This window comes from Typopeltis vanoorti, chromosome 15, assembly GCF_054136105.1.
Source record: "Typopeltis vanoorti isolate ZY-2024b chromosome 15, IOZ_Tvanoo_1.0, whole genome shotgun sequence".
NCBI lineage: Eukaryota > Metazoa > Arthropoda > Arachnida > Uropygi > Thelyphonidae > Typopeltis > Typopeltis vanoorti.
In genome coordinates this window covers 94707695-94725753 of record NC_143563.1, presented here as the reverse complement: position 1 = coordinate 94725753, position 18059 = coordinate 94707695, and the positions used below count along the sequence as shown (strand labels likewise).

General features: G+C 36.1%; 1 protein-coding gene across 1 annotated transcript in view; it reads right to left on the bottom strand.

Annotated features, from left to right (window-relative positions):
* LOC150098992 (uncharacterized) overlaps window positions 1-18059 on the bottom strand; it is a 700419-nt gene that overhangs the window by 568527 nt on the left and 113833 nt on the right. Inside the window, exon 9 of the mRNA XM_090405788.1 lies at window positions 2420-2473. Within this exon, the coding sequence (XP_090261914.1) occupies window positions 2420-2473 (54 nt within the window). The remainder of the gene's footprint in view (window positions 1-2419; window positions 2474-18059) is intronic.

The following is an 18059-nucleotide window of genomic DNA, read 5'->3' as shown; positions in this document are numbered from 1 at the left end:
TTGATCCATTGATTTTGTGTTTAGATTGTTAAACCCACTTGTCATACAAGCAACAAATTACTTTATGAGGCATTCATACCAAGGATTGGCAAACAATTCGGTCTCTCCACACCCATAATCCACATAGTACAATGCTGAATTTATGACAATCTGTGCTAAACTGTGCTTTCAAAATGTTTATTTTGAAAGCTTTTCCTGATTTGCCAAGTTAGCAAAGATGATGTCACATCTTCTACTCATTGTTAGGAGATTGGCAGAAATTTTATAAGTACTTGTAGCCTCATTGCATTTGACAGCTTGATGCAACATCTCAAATCCAATAAGAGTACCAATTCAGAATAAAGTTTGTCAGAGAATAGAGATGTTTCTGGCCACTCCATCTAAACAATAAAAAGCAAACCATTTAATCATTCCACTTGAATGATATTAACATTTCACTTTCACGAGAGCAGACATCAGACCTCCAAGGACTCTTCATGCCTTGATAAAAGACTGATAATCCTGCTTAGCATAAACATATGCAAACAGTTTTATTTGTGTTAATTATTTATTATATCTTTATCTTATCAATCTTGACACTGTTACAGACTGTGGTCAGTAAGAAAGGGTTATAGAAGGCACCTGCTTTTAGCACAGAATAATCACTTGAGGGATGTGGGAGGCAATTACACTCAAAAGAGGGGAAAATATACTAGTATACATACATAATAAACATATACATATATTCTGCATATTTTCAAACATGTTCACATTATCCATTTGGCCAACCAGGCAGTGCAGGTAGTGTTTCTTAACTTCCTTATACAAGTTGCCCAAGTCCTGATAATACTTCAGGCACAAACTTTGTTTGCTTACACTTGGATAAAGAATTAAACCAAGTATACAATTTCTTGGTATCTTTAATTTATATCAAAACAAACCAAATGTCAAAACATTTAAATATCTTTATATAATTTTGTTTTACAGAAGATTTTAATGTTAACCAAATCTGGAATAAAAGATAAAGCAATACAAGTATTGTTATGTTGATAAAATTAGGTTTGTTGAAATGGTATTCCATTGCAAGAAAACTATGCAATGGAATAACCAAGCAAGGACATTCATCCGAACCATGCCTCAATGGTTAAAGTCGCTAATGGAAACAGTTTTTCACATTTAGCAGCAACAAAAAGAATTAAGAATAAAAGAATTGGAATTAAGATACCTGTAGCTGTTTTTTATGCCACCACATTAAACAGACATCAAGTGAAAAATAAACTTCAACTTCATTGCAATGCTGATAATCATATCCAGTCCACTATTAACTGAACTTCTCTTTTCTGTTTGTGATACATGGCCGCTGTGACATCATTCATGCACTCACAAGTTATGGAGAACAGAATGTATGCTACACTGTAATTATGAAATGAACAGCTGATGGACACAAGAAAAAGAATAGCTAGAGAGAGAGATGTTGTAAAAAGAATGGATACAAGAGAAGGAAAGGAAGTGTGGTAAATGATTCCCTTCAAGAAATAAAGCAAATAAATATAAAGAACAAATAATGATTTTCTGCATATTCCTTAAATTCCTCAGGTTCCTATTAAGAAAATGTATCTTCAGTGTGGTAAAGTAATTTTGTGATTGAAGATTGGAAAGAACACTATGGAGTGTATTGGAACTCAATCAAGTAAAAGCACAGTAACATTCCAAAATAGCTGTGTTCTGTTTCATCAGTGGGTAGCTGATGTTTACAAAATAAACCATCAATGTTTTAATACCTGCCTTAAAAAAGAAACTGAATGTGCTTAGAGTCAAGTATAGCTGAAGACACGGGTATGATTTTCATGTAATTGTGTGTAAGAACATTTGCTGCTGCCATTAGTATTTCTCTTGAAACACTTTCATAAATTCAGATTACTCAGAATTTTTTAAAAAGAGAGGTATGTAAACTGAAGTTCAAGAAACAAAAAAGCTAATCTGCTGACAATTTTGTGCATGATAAATTCATTTGCTACTTAACTACTTCCTCAGTAGAACCTTCTGTGGGACCAGGCACAAATAAGTCTTTGTCCAGTTCCACATTCTGATACTTGCCAACATACTCTACTGGATACTGCACGCCATTCAAGACGATTATCCTTGTATTTAGTATTGAATACCATAATTACTACTTTTCCCTGATCAGTATTAACATCTTGTATTTGTTGCTTAGAAAAATTTCACCTGTTTTTGTCTTCTTTGTTTTGATAACACGAATTATATCGATTTAGTACTTATCCAGTTCTTCTGCTAGTGCCATTTCTTTAACAGTGAAACAATAATAAAAGATTAAAGAATGACAAGTCATTCTTTAATTGCTTGTATGAATAAATTTTAATTGATAATAATTATATATACTAAAATATGTATATATGTATCTCATAAGGGGAATACTTACAGGTGGCCCAGCTTCTCCTACTTCACCTCTAATACCCTGAAATCCTTGAGGACCCTAGAAAAATAAATTTTTAATTAATATATTAATCATTCTGAAATTTTGGCATTTTTCTATTAGTATATGCTTTTCTAATAGAAACTTTATACATAACTAAAGAACAGCTTTAAAATATCTAAGGATATTAAGAATAATATTATCATCAGCCTACCTAACCGTTATACAATAAAAGGACTCAATCGAGGAAGTTCATTCTAATTATTATTCATTATATTGTTATTCAATTTCTAAAAATTCTTGCTCCTCCCATACTGCCTTCCTATAAAAATTCCTCTCTCTATCAAATACCTGCTCTCACCAGATTATATATATTTATTATCACCATAATCATCCATCAGGTCCCATGGAATCAAAGCTTTATTGTGGAGGACCTTGCAATCAACAATGCACGTCACAAATAGTTTAAGCATTGTTTTTGTGCATTTTTAAATCACACCCACAAATGTTGTAAACCTATCATACATTTAGTACTGTGAGCAAAGTTGCATAATCTGGCAATCTAGTTCTAGAGACCAAATATGGAACTTTTTTCAAGTTACTTCAGGCCTCCAATTATAAGAGGTTTCGAAAAGTAAGGTAACACTTTTTTTTTAATCACGGTGAAAGGGAATGAGAAAAAAACACAGTGGACAGACAGATAGACCCATTAATAACATTCAAAATATGGATGATACCACTTATTAGATGTGACTTCTCCATGCTTAACTTGAACTATTTCTTTTTCTCCTTATTCATCTTAGAATCTTCTTCAAATTCGACTGTTTTCCCTTGATCCCAGATCATCCCCTTCCCTTTTTTGTCTACCTGCATTCACATCCTCTTGGAGCATCACCCTTTCTCACACTGTGTTTCCCTGTCCACCCTGAGACTCCCCGTTTCCAGTTTGTCTTGCACACTTCTTCTCTCTTTCTCTATACTCATGCTACTCACTTCTTCATTCATAACCACCACTTCAATCTCTCCTTTCTTACTCTCTCCCACTCTTTCAAATTGCTTCTTACTTGATCAGATTCATTCTCTGTGCTCATTTCTCTACCTTCCAGCAGTCTTTCAAAGTGACTAACACCAAAACCATTCAAATAGTGACCATGAAATGTATAATGAAATTAGCCAAGCAAATAAGAAAGGATGATCATTATGGGTGATTTTAATTATGGCAATATAGACTAGGATGATGAGATAGCAACTGGAAGTAAAAAAAATGAATTTGAGTTTTGAGGGACAACTACCTCAGGCAGCATATAAGGATTGAGGGTCTTGGATTTGATCACTACATCAATGTAATGATAAATTTATCATTATATTAATTATATTAATGTAATGATAAATTATAAATAAGGATGTAATTATAAATGAGGTCAAATCACCTTCCAGTTGGTGACAGTGACCATAAAGTGATTACCTGGGTGGTTGCCAGCAGTGTGAGGACTTCCATGAGGAAAGGGTATATGTAGAACTACAAGGCTGGTGATTATGAGGAGCTCAGGAGACAGCTCGTAGTTGTAGCATGGAATGAGATCAATGCAGCTTGGGGGTTATTCAAGAACTGTCTCTAGTATAAGCAATGTCTAAATGTATTCCAAGGATCAGAAGGTTAAATAAGGTAGGTGTTAAATGGATCAACTGAAGAGATTAAGCATGCAATACAGAGGAAAAAGGCATTAAGGAGACAGCATAAGAGGAGTGGTAATAATCAATAACATGAGGATTACAAAGAACAGGCAAGCAGGTGTGACTTGGTTGGTAACAGCGGTAGCAAAAGTGAAGTATGAGCAGCAGTTAGTTAATGAAGCTAAAATGAATCCTAGGGAGTTCTTTCAATATGTAGCCAGCAAAAAAAAAAAGAATGATTATAGAAGGATGACACTGATTGGAAAAAATGGTATAAGAACAACTGATGGAGGATATAGTTGAAATACTTAATGAGCAGTTCATAAAGGGTCTAGGTTCAGTGGGGCAACACCATGGAAGTCAGTACTTCCTAAAATGGTAAAGTTGAAACAAACTATATGTCAGACAATGGCTGAGATGGTCAAGAAATGGATTGATTAACTAAACTATCCTCTTCTGGACAGCATCCAGAATATGAAAGGGGAGGTTATTGTACTATCCCAAGCATTAAAACAGTATGCTAAGATATGGGATATGGGCAGATATGGGATTTGAAGAAGATTAGCAACTAAGCAGGTGAAAAGTAATATTTTGAAATGAAAAGAACTTTGGAGGAGCTGAGGATGCTACAAATTTGATGTGTTTGTTCTTCCAGGAAAGGCTAGAAATAAATGTCTGTCCTAGAGATCTAATTTTGTCTGGTGAGCTGGGTATTAACAAAAGGCAAGGGGAAGGTGAATTGTTTCACAAGAAAAAAAAGAATGGAATGTATTTAGATAATAATAATAATAATAATAATAATGTATTTAGGTAAAAGCACTGAAGATGGCCAGGTTGCCATCATCATATTGATGAAATTGAAATGTTGGAACACTGCAAGGCTTGAGAATGAATAAGAAGAATAGAGTTTACTATTATCAGCAAAAGTACAGAAAAGGTTAGAATCATTGAAAAAAGTTATGAATAGGAGAAATAAGATATGACAGAACAGAACTCTTGGAAACTGTATTGGTGGCAAAATCTAAAGAGAGGTTGCAATGAACTGGAACAAAGTGATTGGTAAGAAAAAACAGGCTTTACTTTTCTTCCATTGACCAAGCTGGAAGAGATGAAGTATTTGTGATCAAATGCAAATTATCCATCTGCAATCAGAATACCAGATAATCCACTCTCCAACAAATGACTGGCCTGATTGGGAAAGTGGAGAAGGTTGCCTGGTATTCTGTGCAAATCCAATCAGTTTTACTGAAGACAGTATACTATACTTTATTGGCATTAGTGAAACATGGCTTACGGAAGATGACATAGTTAGCGGGATAGAATGTGTAGGTTATAGTGTGTTTAGGAGGGACAGAGAGAATAAAATGGGGGGAGGAGTGTTATTGATGATAGCTGATAAACTGCAGCCAAGGAGAATAGAAGTTGTATTTCAGAATAGTGAAAAGAGCTCATTTGAGGTTATCTGGTGTGAGATTGAGACTAGCAGAACGAAATATACAGTTGGGTGCTGCTATAGACCAGGTGATGGAATAGATGGTGGTGATAGTATGCATAAACAAATTGATGAAATGAGTGGAAGGAAGGCAATTATTACGGGGGATTTCAACTATGGTAACATTGACTAGAAAGAGCAGAAGACACATGTGAGGAAGGAACTGGATTTTATTCAGTTACTAAGGGATAACTATCTGAGACAGCATGTAATAGAAAATACTAGGGGTTTGAGAGTGCTTGACTTGGTAATAGCATCTGAGAATTTGACTGTAATGAATATGACCATGTTGCCACCTATTGGTGAGAGTGATCCTAAGGTCTTGACCTGGGAGGTGGCTAAAGGTGTGGAATTTTCGATTAAGACAGGGTATATGTGGAATTACCGTGCTGGCAAGTATGACAAGCTTAGGAGATTGCTTGGTTCAGTGCCATGGCATGTAAACCTGCAAGGGCTGGATGTCGATAGAGAATGGGAAGCGGTCAAGGAGCATTTGCAGGAAGTTATGGCTGATTGTATACCTAGGGTCCGAATAGTAAAACAAGTAGGGGTTTAATGGATGAATAACACCATTAAGCTTGAGCTGCAAAAAAAGAAACAACTGTGGAGGGAATTTAAAGAGAAAGGTGACCTGCAGGCACACAAACAGTATAAAGCGCAGGGCAGAAGGGTAACGAGTGTGGTAAGAAAAGCAAAAGCAGATTACGAAAGGAAACTAGCTATGCAATCTAAAGAGAATCCCAAACAGTTCTTTCAATATGCTGCAAGTAAAAGAAAAACTGTAAACGGCAGAATTAATTTAAAGAATGCCGATGGCAAGGAGGTCACTGAATCAGTCGATATAGTGGAATTACTAGGTGAGCACTTTGCAAGAGTATATCATCCAGGTGGTGACATTGAAAGAATGAAGGAACCATTAGTTTATATGGGAATTGTGGTGAATGAAGTGGATAGTCTATTACAGAACCTTAATGTGAATACATCTGTGGGATTGAATGGTATACTGGCACGGGTCTTATGTAAAGCGGCTAAAGAATTATCAGTGCCCTACCATGTCGTTTAATCTGAGTCTCGGGTCTGGTTTAGTCCCAAAGGTGTGGAAAGAGGGGAAAATAGTTCCACTGCATAAAGGAGGATCCAAGACTACCATTGCAAATAACTGACCGATCAACATATCAGGAGTCATTGTCAAGGTCTTGGAAAAAGTAGTCAAGGGAAAAATACAGGAATGGTTTGATGAAAATGAAATACTGTATGGAGGACAGCATGGCTTTGTGAAGGGTAGATCATGCCTCAGTAACTTGCTCAAGTTTTATAACACAGTGATGGCTGAACTGGATAAGGGTAATGGGTTTACAGTGATACTGCTAGACCTGGCTAAGGCCTTTGACAGGATACCACATGGAATTCTAATCCGTAAACGGCAACATATGGGAATGGATAAAGGGTTGGTGAGATGTATAGGAGGGTGGTTGATGGAGAGATATCAGAGAGTAGTTTATTCAGGAGTAGAGTCCAAAAGATGGCCTGTGACTAGTGGTGTGCCGCAGGGTTCTGTTCTTGGACCACTGCTGTTTAATTTGTTCATTAACAATATAGGGAAGGATCTAAAAGGAACGGTTCATTTGTTCACTGATGACGCAAAGTTGGGTAGGGCAATAGTGAATGAGGAAGATGTCAAAATCTTGCAGGATGATTTGGACAGTTTGGAGGTCTGGGCTAAGGAGAATGGATGTCAATTTAATGTGACAAAATGTAAGGCTATGCATTTTGGGGTGAAAAGATTAACAGTTCCACATTGGTGGAACTGTACTCCAGGAGATTGATGAATCCAGGGACTTGGAAGTGTTGGTGGATAGGGAGATGAAGTTTAGGGGGCACATTGCAAAAGTGGCTAAATCAGCTCATCAAATCACTTGGTTGCTGAAGAATACTTTGATGAGCAGAGATAAGCAAGTTATTGTTTCTCTGTATCGAGCCTTGATAAGATCCCATCTCGACTTCTGTGCCCAGATTTGGTAGGTTTCTTCTTGATGGGGAGGAGGTTGAGAGGATCCAGAGGCGAGTGACCAAGATGATAGCAGGTCTATGGAATGAACCTTATGAGAACAGGTTGAAGATTTGTGGGTTGCAGAAATTGGTTGATAGGCAGAAAAGAAGAGATATGATTGAGACATTCAAATTGCTGAAGGGGTTCTATAGGATTAATTCAGAGGATATTTTTGAGAGTAGGACTGGTGTTGGGAGGACTAGGGGACATTTATGGAAGCTGGGCAAGAGTGTGGTTAGTAAGGGTGTAGAGCTGGGTTGTTCTTTACTTTTAGAGTGGTAAATGAGTGGAATAAGCTGCCAGAGTCTGTTGTGGGTGCTATGACAGTGAATGAGTTAAAGGCAAGGTATGATAGATACTGTGAGAATGTCGAATAGTTGTGTGAACATAATGTTTAGGGCCTCCCTCGATAAGTCTAAGGACTCCTTGGAGTCGTCCGTAGTAATAATAATACTTCATTTCTCTTTCTCTTTTGTAAACCTTGCACTACACAAATCAACAACACTTCCAGAATATCGACCTCTATAACCTTAAATTCAAATCTCCAAACTAATATTCAATGGCATGATTTAATGATAACCTCATTAATACAATCGAAACTCAATATGATCTTATTTCTGATAAAAATTAAGTATTTCCTTCCAGATTTATTATTATTATGCAGGTATCTCCATGGAGTCAGAAGACTCACTGTTCACACACTAGTCATGATTCACACAATACCTATCGTATCTCTCCTTAAACTTATTCATGATGGAGCACTCACAGCCACCTCTGGCAACCCATTCCATCCATTCACCACTTTATAAGCAAAAAATCTGTTCCTAACATCCCTTGCTAACCACACTCTTACACAATTTGCAGGAATGATCCCCTCATTCTCTCCCTTCCTGTCATGTACTGAAAAAGTCTGTGTCAATCCTATAAAACTCCTTTAATAATTTATATGCTTCTATCATGTCTCCTCTTTTTCACCTACCCACTAATTTTTGAAGCCTACAGACTGTCAATCTATTCTCATAAGAAGCCTTTCACAGACCTGCAACAATCTTTGTTACTTGCTTCTGGATGCTCTCAACCACCACAGAATCCAGGAGTCCAGATCTATGTACAGTAGTCCAAATGTGACTTTATTAAAGCTTTATATAGAGGGAATAATAATCTATCTCTATCCCTGCTTGTTAATGTGTTCCTCAACAACCATGTAATTTGATATGCTGCTTCGGTTACCTTTGCAAAATATGCTCTTTAAACTTCAACTTCTTGTCCACAATCACGCCCAAGTCCTGGCCTCATCAGTTTCCCACAGTTCGGTTCTGTTAATATAGTATGCAGCTTGTGATCTCTTCCCAACCTTATACTTGGCCACATTAAACTGGCAGCCATTTACTTTTGCCCATATTGATAGTCTATTAGCGTATTCCTGCAAGATCTCTGAATCACTTTCATCCATTTCTCTTTCCAGTTTTGATATCATCATCAACAGCTGTCAAATCATTTCCATTATCACTGATATACAAATTAAACAACAGAGAGCCATATACTGAGTCCTGTGCCTTCTGGATTCAACTCCTTCATAAACTAATATTTATGATTGGTCAGAGGAGCTGATAATTCTCATGTACATTCTTGCAATACACAGACCTATATGCCATCTAATCCCATGGTTGTGTCATATTGAGGTTCTGCAATATTTTTAGCATCTCCAATTCTTCAACCTCTATTCTCCTATCAGTCAATGTCGCATCTGACATTGCAATGTCACCACCTAGATGGCACACCCCTGCAAAATGCTCACTCAGCAATTCAACTACAGGTAACCCTCGTATAGCGCAGTACTTATACAACATGGTTTCGATATAAGACAGTCTACAAACTGTAGTAAACCTTTATCTTTTCATATATTTTTCAACTCGCAACTTAAAAATCAAATTTTATCTTCGTTAAATTTGCATCTGCCTGTATCGCACATGTAGTTATAAGTACTGAATTTATATTAGGGGAAATACCCTTTAGCATGCATGTACGTCAATTGTTTACCGTATAAAGTGTTTATTGTTGAAAATTGTCTTCGTTTTCTGCCAGGAAAGCGCATTAAAAATCATAAGTGTGTTAATCTCAAGCTGAGCACTTTATTTTTTGGTGAGTTACATACAATATGTAATGCTTTTTTTATGTAAAAAAAATATTTTTATAGTAATGGCCACTTAGAACGCTTTTGCAATATAAGCGTTTGTTAATAGGAATAAACCCACTCCTGTAAACTGCTAAGTAACAAGTGAACAAGACCGAAGATACATTCGTTTCGATCAGCACATGAGACTCAACCTTCACAAACTTCTTCATAAGTGCTCCAATCTCTTCAATAGTGAATTAAATGATGGAGAAACCGATTTAAATTAGAAGGAACTGGTACAATTAATTGTTGACGTCAAACCAAATGGCGAGGAAAGTTTTGCCGATTCTGATTATGATGAATCCGTTAAAGAATTCAGTTTAAAGAAATTAGCAGAAGGAATGGACTTGGCAAGAAAGTTATTTTATGGATAATGATCTCTCAATGGAGCGCTCCTGAAAATTCACAAGACAATTGGATATTTGTTTAGCTCCATATTATGAACTTAATAAAAAATGGCAGCATAGCGGTAAGCAAGGTCTTATTACTACTGACTTCTTGATAACTAAACCAGCCGAAGTATGCAATGAGAATTATACAAACGATGTCCAAGAGATTTCGAGTGATGACGACATCTGGCCACACGTAAATAAAGAACGTCTATGAAATGTTAGTTTTGAAGAGAGTGATGACGATTAAAATATACACTTTATTTTATTTTGCCTAAAACATTTATGCATTATGTGCAATTAAGTTTATGTACAATTTATAATTTTTTATAATTTTATACTATGTATTTGTTTCATAGTTTATGTTTTCTTAACTTACGTGAATTAAATAAAAATATTTTTTTGTTGGATATGTCATTGTTTATATAATCTTAAAAAAAAAAAAATTTCAGAACCTAACCCTACTTTTTCTATGTGATCTGAGTCTCGCATAACGCGCCGTTTTTGTGGAACCAAACATCCGCGTTATACGAGGGTTACCTGTATTTTGGTTTTGTTTTGTTGTGTTACCTCCCCATCATCAGCACTTTTTAAAGTTATCCTTCCATAGTCATTCCTTCTTTAACTTGCGACATAATGAAAGAATGCTTTAGGATTTATTTTGACCTCGTCAGCTAGATCTCTCTCTTAATTAGCTTTGGACTTCCTTACCATAAAGGTCACCATTCTTGTCTGTGCTTTATACTGCTCATGGGCATGCTGATCACCTTTTTCTTTATAATCCTTCCACAACCTCTTCTTTGTGTGCAACTCCTGCTTAATGAAGCTATTCATCCATCTAACTCCTACCTGATTTATCCTTCTGACAAAGCGATTTCTTTTCATACTGTGATTTAGCTTTCCATACAATACTCTTAACCTTGGCCCCCACAAGGGTAGGACTGACAGGGCTCTGGGGGCCAGGAAGTAGGGTGGGCCCGTCTTGTTGGGTCGGCCAGTTAAGTGAGACTAACAAAAGACAAAAAAGAAACTTTATAAAATAAGAATGAATATGTGCTGAGAGGGACTACATAGATTTTGCAATCATTTCCAACCCATTATCCATCTTTTCAGACTTATGCTTCTGACCTTCCCATTTGAAAGGATTTACTTTAGTTTTTGTTTTTCATTTGCTCGCTTTCTATGCAAGCCGTCGTTTCAATGCCGACGCTGCCCCGATGTTACCAGCACACTACCCTACCGGTGCGTATGCTACGGATGCTGAGAGAATTTTATTTTGTTCATAAAAGAGAAAGCTTTATTTGATAGTTTTAGTTGGCTAAGTTGATCTCAAGAAACTGAAAATTTTCTACAAAATTCTTTATTTGAGAAGAATTTGTCTTATTTGAATTAAAATTTTGCTAGTTAGCAAGTAAAAGAAAATATAAAGCTTTTTTAGTTATGTTTTTTTGCATGAAATAAACTTAATTTTTTTTTCCAGATCATACAAATTTGAGATATTAAAAATATTTAAATAAATTGCTCTCAAGCAAGCAAAGACATTCTAGTTAAAATAAATAAAATCCCAATGTCTGATTCAAAGTACAAACATAAGTCCAGAGCTCAGAAGAGGAAACTTAAATCCGAGAGAGAGAGAATCGAAAGCATCACGAAGTTTAAAAGGACATAGTTCCCAGTACTGATCATAATAAAGGTGGTGATAATGTTTGTGACACTGAAATCCAAACAGAATATCAGTGTCAAATCGAAACTCATAAAGCAGTCGAAAGTCAAGCGACTGTTACATGTGAACCTCTTGCAATGGAAGAAAAGGCTGCAAGTGAAAAACCTGCAGGAGGAGTGACTATGGAAGAATATGATACAGTTGATGCTTCAGTTGTAGGCCCTGTTGAAAAATCTCATATAAAATATGATGACCCTAGTATTTGGCTTAGAGTAATCTCAAACAACATGCAGCAAGAGACAGTACGAACTATCAGCTTTCAAGAATTCCAAAAGATTTATAAGGAATTGACAAGAGATCTTAATGGTATGAAATTTCAAGATTTTTTGCACTCCAAGATTTTTTGCTCAATACACACCAAAAATACTACAAAAAAGTCAAAAAGACGTATAGCATTTCTGACAATCTGAGGCTTAGTCACCATCACCACTGGTCAGACTGTCGGGCGTTTATGCCGCAACTCCCTGATCGCCGTAAATTCCCAAACGCACAGCAGTATGATAGATTTGTTTAAATCTAGACTCTAGACCAGGGGTGGGCAACTTTTTTAAGTGTGCCTGCCAAAATCGCCAAATCTTTGATGCAAAATTTTCTCACATGCTAACCGAAATTTTGGGGAACATATTATTATTTGGTGTCTTTTAAGTATTGGGAAGACCTTTTCAAATAATCAGAAATCACACTAGATACCAAAAAAAAAACAACAAAGAACATTGTAAGAGTGATTATTGTAAGTTAAGTAAGATTGAATGAATGTAAAAATTAGTGATGGAATTTTTACTTCTTGCTTCTAATTTTTTAATTTTCTAATTTTTACTTCTAGAAGGACTTTTAAAAAGTCCTTCTACCCTGTTGATAGCGTGAATATTTTTTATTTGCATTTAAGTGTAATTCTAGCAGCCATATAAAGCCGCACAATTTAAAGACGCAATTTTTAACATCATCAAGAGTAAACAATAATTCTGAATTTTTTTTTTTTTATAAAGATCAGTCAGACAAGTTTTTTCAAGTTTTTCCAATATATTGCAGTGCACAATCTCATAATCGTTTTACTTGACTAAAGCACAATAAAAGAAAATAAAATTAAAGATATAATTTTATTACTTCTTAATCCCTTATGAGTAATATATAAAAATTATAGACAAAATAAATTGTTATTTTACCTACATAATATATTAAACAGAAATTAATCTTTACCATTTTTAGCAGAAAACATCGAATCAAAACTAGAGAAAGAAAAATAGTGGACATTTTATTTATTTAGCATCAATGAGACTTCTGCTGTCGCTGCATCACTAATGCCAGATAATTTATATCAGCTTTATATTTTGTAACCTGTAAGATATGCATACGCTACTAGTTTCATCAGTAAGGCTATTCCTGTTACAAGACTTAACAAAGTTCATCGCTGAGAACAATGATTCATAAGAATATGTAGATGCAGAAATGGATAGTAATGTTGTTGCAAGGATTTTTAAACATACAAAAGTTTCAGGAATAGCATTCCAAGTTCTTAGTACCTCTTTTTCTGCACTTCTCTCTGTTACTCCCATCTCTAATTGCTCCTTTTCAATATTTTCCAAGTTAACTCTGAGGTCAACAAATTTCTGCCTCCAAATTGAGCTACTTTGAAAATAAATCAACTGCATTTCAAAATCATTTATATTTATCCACGAAAACATCAAACATCTTCAAGTTTATTTGAAGATGTTTTCGTGTCCTGTAGTTTGAGGTTTTCAAGTCATTTAAATGTTCGCAAAAATCTGCAAAAAACATCAATTTACAAACTCACACGATGTCAACATTTCTTTATAATACATTTGTTGATTAGTCAAAAAGATTTATCTAATCCAGGCATTCAACAAATCGTTTCTCAACTAAGCCAATGAACATTGTTGTACATCATTAGTCCTTTGTACACCGAATCCACCTCATTTAATAGATTCTGAAATTGTCTTTTATTCAAAGCACATGCAGAAATGTAATTAACAACCTTGGTTACTGTTAAAGATACCAAGCTATTTTAAACCTGGTTTTACTCCATTTACCAAGTAAGCAAACAGACAAACAAGTCAAGTTTGCGCCTGCACGTATTGCAAGTCTAGCTGACCCTCAAAGTAGTGCAAGACAAGGCAACTCATGGTAAAGGTAAAATAAGCTCTGATCACTATTCTTAATATTTACCCTTAATGCACAGCCCATCTCCTTGAGGAGATGTATGATGCTATGTATTAAAGGCAAGGGGCCACTACCCAGACCGGTTTCGACCTTTATTGAGGTCTCATCAGTGGGAGCCTTGACTTGCACTACTTTGAGGGTCAGCTAGACTTGCAATACGTGCGGGGCGCAAACTTGACTTGTTTGTCTGTTTGCTTACTTGGGAAATGGAGTAAAACCAGGTTTAAAATAGCTCGGTATCTTTAACATTTATTATACCCAAGGTAAAATACTTTCTACATTTATATCTCATCCGGAGATTTTTATTTAATAAGGTTAAAACACACCTTATGGTAACTTGTTCTGGTAAAATACTTATAAGCTCTGTATTACTAAAATCTTGGTATTTCTAGCCTAGCTCCTACTGATGAGACCTCAAAAAAGGTTGAAACTGGTTGGGGGCTATTATGAGTTCACTCTCTTAAGGTTTTTGCCTTAAGGGAGCAATTTGAGTGTCCATGGAAAGTGTTTTCCGGCATGGCCCGGTGAGGGGCTTTGTCGGTGAATGCTTTTCTTCGGAATATGAGAGGTTCTGCTCGGTGGTGGTGGTGGAAGGCCATCACTGAGTGGAGCCAAAGCTGAGATGGACGGTCTTTCGCCCACAATTGAGTGGCCTAGGGATCGTCCAAATTTTTAGAGATGGCTTTACTTATTCATAAGGTCGAAACTGGTCTGGATAGTGACCCCTTGCCTTTAATACATAGCATCATACATCTCCTCAAAGAGATGGGCTGTGCCTTAAGGGTAAATAAATATTAAGAATAGTGATCAGAGCTTATTTTACCTTTACCATGAGTTGCCTTGACTTGCACTACTTTGAGGATCAGCTAGACTTGCAATACGTGCAGGTGCAAACTTGACTTGTTTGTCTGTTTGCTTACTTGGTAAATGGAGTAAAACCAGGTTTAAAATAGCTTGGTATCTTTAACATTTATTATACCCAAGGTAAAATACTTTCTAAACCTTGGTTACTGTTTACATCACTTCTTGAAGTTCCTTTAGGCCAGCTTTTGCACATAAATTCTCCTCATGTAGGATGCAGTGAAAAACTTATCAATGGATGACCACCATATTTTGCAAACAGATTTACAAATCCTGCTTCCATACCAATCATGCTGGGAACACCATCTGTTGTGATGGATATACCACTTTTAAAATATCAATTTGCTGAATAGATAATTCATTCATAACTGCTTTACATATTTCAACCCCACTGATATGATCAGGTAGTATTACAAGGTTAATCCTCTCTTCACATACTTCGACATCCCTACAAAATCGAGCAAAGATTGCCAGCCTAGCTGATGATGTACTGTCTGTGCTCTTATCAACACAAATAGAAAAGAACTTACATGAAGCGAAATCTTTTGTTAATTGTTCTGCTGTATTCTTTTCTAACTTAAGTATCCTATCCTTAATTGTTTTTCTACTTACAGACAATTCTTTAATGCGTTGAATAATTTTTAGCTTTTCTGAAAGATTGTCAAAAAGGAAAGGAGCACATTCTAGCCATGCTTCTTTAATACTCCCCATCATTGAGTGGTTTTCAAAAGTTATTGTCCAACCTCAAAACTAGCAGCAACTAAGTTGGAACTAGGCCTACCTGAAATAAATTTCATCAACATAACGGACTATTTTTTTGTCTTGCTCGGTTCACGAGAAATTAATTCTCTCTGTTCTTGCTCACTTTTATTACTTAATTTCTTGTGAACAGCAAAATGTCTCTTTACAGAAGAAGTCTTACAAACAACTGATTCAGAACATAAAATGAATAATGCTTTATTATCTTTCTTAATCATGCCAACTTTTTCAGTCCAGTATTCTTTAAATTGTCTAATATCCTTTTCATTTGAATGTCTATGTTTCTTTGCTGGTGGCTGTCACATTCTGCTCAATCTGTAAAGAGCAGGAAGCAAATAAATAAATAAATATATATATATATGAAAGCGGGGGTGGGTGCTTAAGGGTCAAAGCTGTATAACTGAGAGGAGACCTCCACATAGCCTTTAAAGGAATGCGGAGAACCGAAGAGGGCTTCTGACCTAATGTCCAATCCTCACCTTCTCGTGGTGCACCCTGTTGGGTATCTACTTTGATACTGAACGAACGAGGATGGGCTGGCAATTTGGGATTTAGCCGACCAAATTGTATTCTTATTGGTTAAACCAAAATAAAAAATGATGGTACAACATGACAAAATTTCATGCCGGCTGGGGCGTCGCCCGGTTAAACAAGGCCCCCCGTTGTTTTCGCCAGGGAACCAGGGCGAACAGCGAAAAGTCAGCTACTGGAACAAATCTGAAAACAAACCCCAACTCAACATCACCAGAGTTAAAGATCGGTACTATCAACGTAAGAAGCCTGAATGGCAAAGAAATGGAGCTAGCTGAGGAATTAGATAAGTACCAGATCGGCATAATAGGGGTGACTGAAACAAAAAAGACCAAAACTGGTGAGATCTTTCTGAGCAATAAATACAAAATGTTATATTCAGGCAATAACAATCAAGGAAAAGAAGGAGTAGCCATAGTATTCAACACAAAATACGAGGCTAATCTTCTTGAATGGCAGTCAGTCTCAAGTAGAGTAATGTGGGCAAATATGAGAATGGGGAACTGGACAATGAGACTTATTTGTGCCTATGGTCCCACAGAAGGTTCTACTAAGGTAGAAGTGGAGGAATTTTTTGAGGCTTTAGAAAAAGCAACTGACACAATGAAAAAGGAAAAGTTGGTCCTTGTTGGGGATCTAAATAGTAGAGTAGGAAATGATTGTGAGACATACAAAAATATTTTGGGAAAATTTGGAGAAAACAGCAAAGCTAATAATAATGGCAAATATCTGTTGGATTTCTGCTCAGGACATGGACTGGTTATTACTAACACCATGTTCCAACATAAAAATGTGCACAAATTCACATGGAGAGAAGAGGCTAGGAATAAGAAAAGTCTCATTGACTATGTTATTGTTGATAGTGATGTTTTCTCCCTCTGGCAGGACACCAGAGTGTACAGAGGATTTGAAATTGGAAGTGATCACTATTTAGTCTTGAGCAGGATAAAATTGAATTTCATATTGAAAAGAATAACATGTAAGAAAGTTTTAAAGCGAATAAAAGTTGAGCAGCTCTCAGATGTAAATTGTAGACTAAAATACAGAAATATTATTGAAAAGAAAATGAAAGAGTTTGATAACAGGAATCAAACCTTGGAGATTCAGTGGCAAACTCTGAAGGAAACATTGATTGATTCTGCAAGAGAGGCATGTGGTGAGGTTGTGTGCAAAGATAAAAAAATCAGAACTCCCTGGTGGACACAGGAAGTTAAAGAGGCAGTGAAGGAAAAGAAGAAAGCATATCAAAAGTTCCTGGCAAATAAGTCAGCTTTTACTCTTACAGAATACAGAGACAAATGTAAGAAAGCTAAACAGTGTGTAAAACTAGCTAAACAAAAGTCATGGGAGGACTTTGGCAAGAATATAGAAAATAAATATCAAGAAGGTGGCAAAATATTCTGGAGGTTGTTGAAGAAGCTTAGGAATGGAGGAAAGAGTGCTGTAAAAGGAATTAGAGATGATAAAGGTGAAATGAAAACAGGAGAAAAAGATATCCTTGAAGTATGGAGTAATTACTTTGAAAAACTGCTAAATGAAACAAGCAGTGATGACAGCACAGTGATAAAAAACACTGACCAGGCATGCAGTCAGGAATACATATCCATACTTGAAGTAGAAAAAGCCATCAAAGGCTTGAAATGTGGAAAGGCAGCAGGAGTAGATGATATTCGACCAGAAATGCTGAAGTATCGTGGTATAAGAGTCTTACAGTGGCTGCACTGCATAGTTCAGAAAGCCTGGACAGAGGGACGAATTCCCGATGATTGGAGTAGAGCTCTCATAGTACCCATATATAAAAAGGGAAATAAAA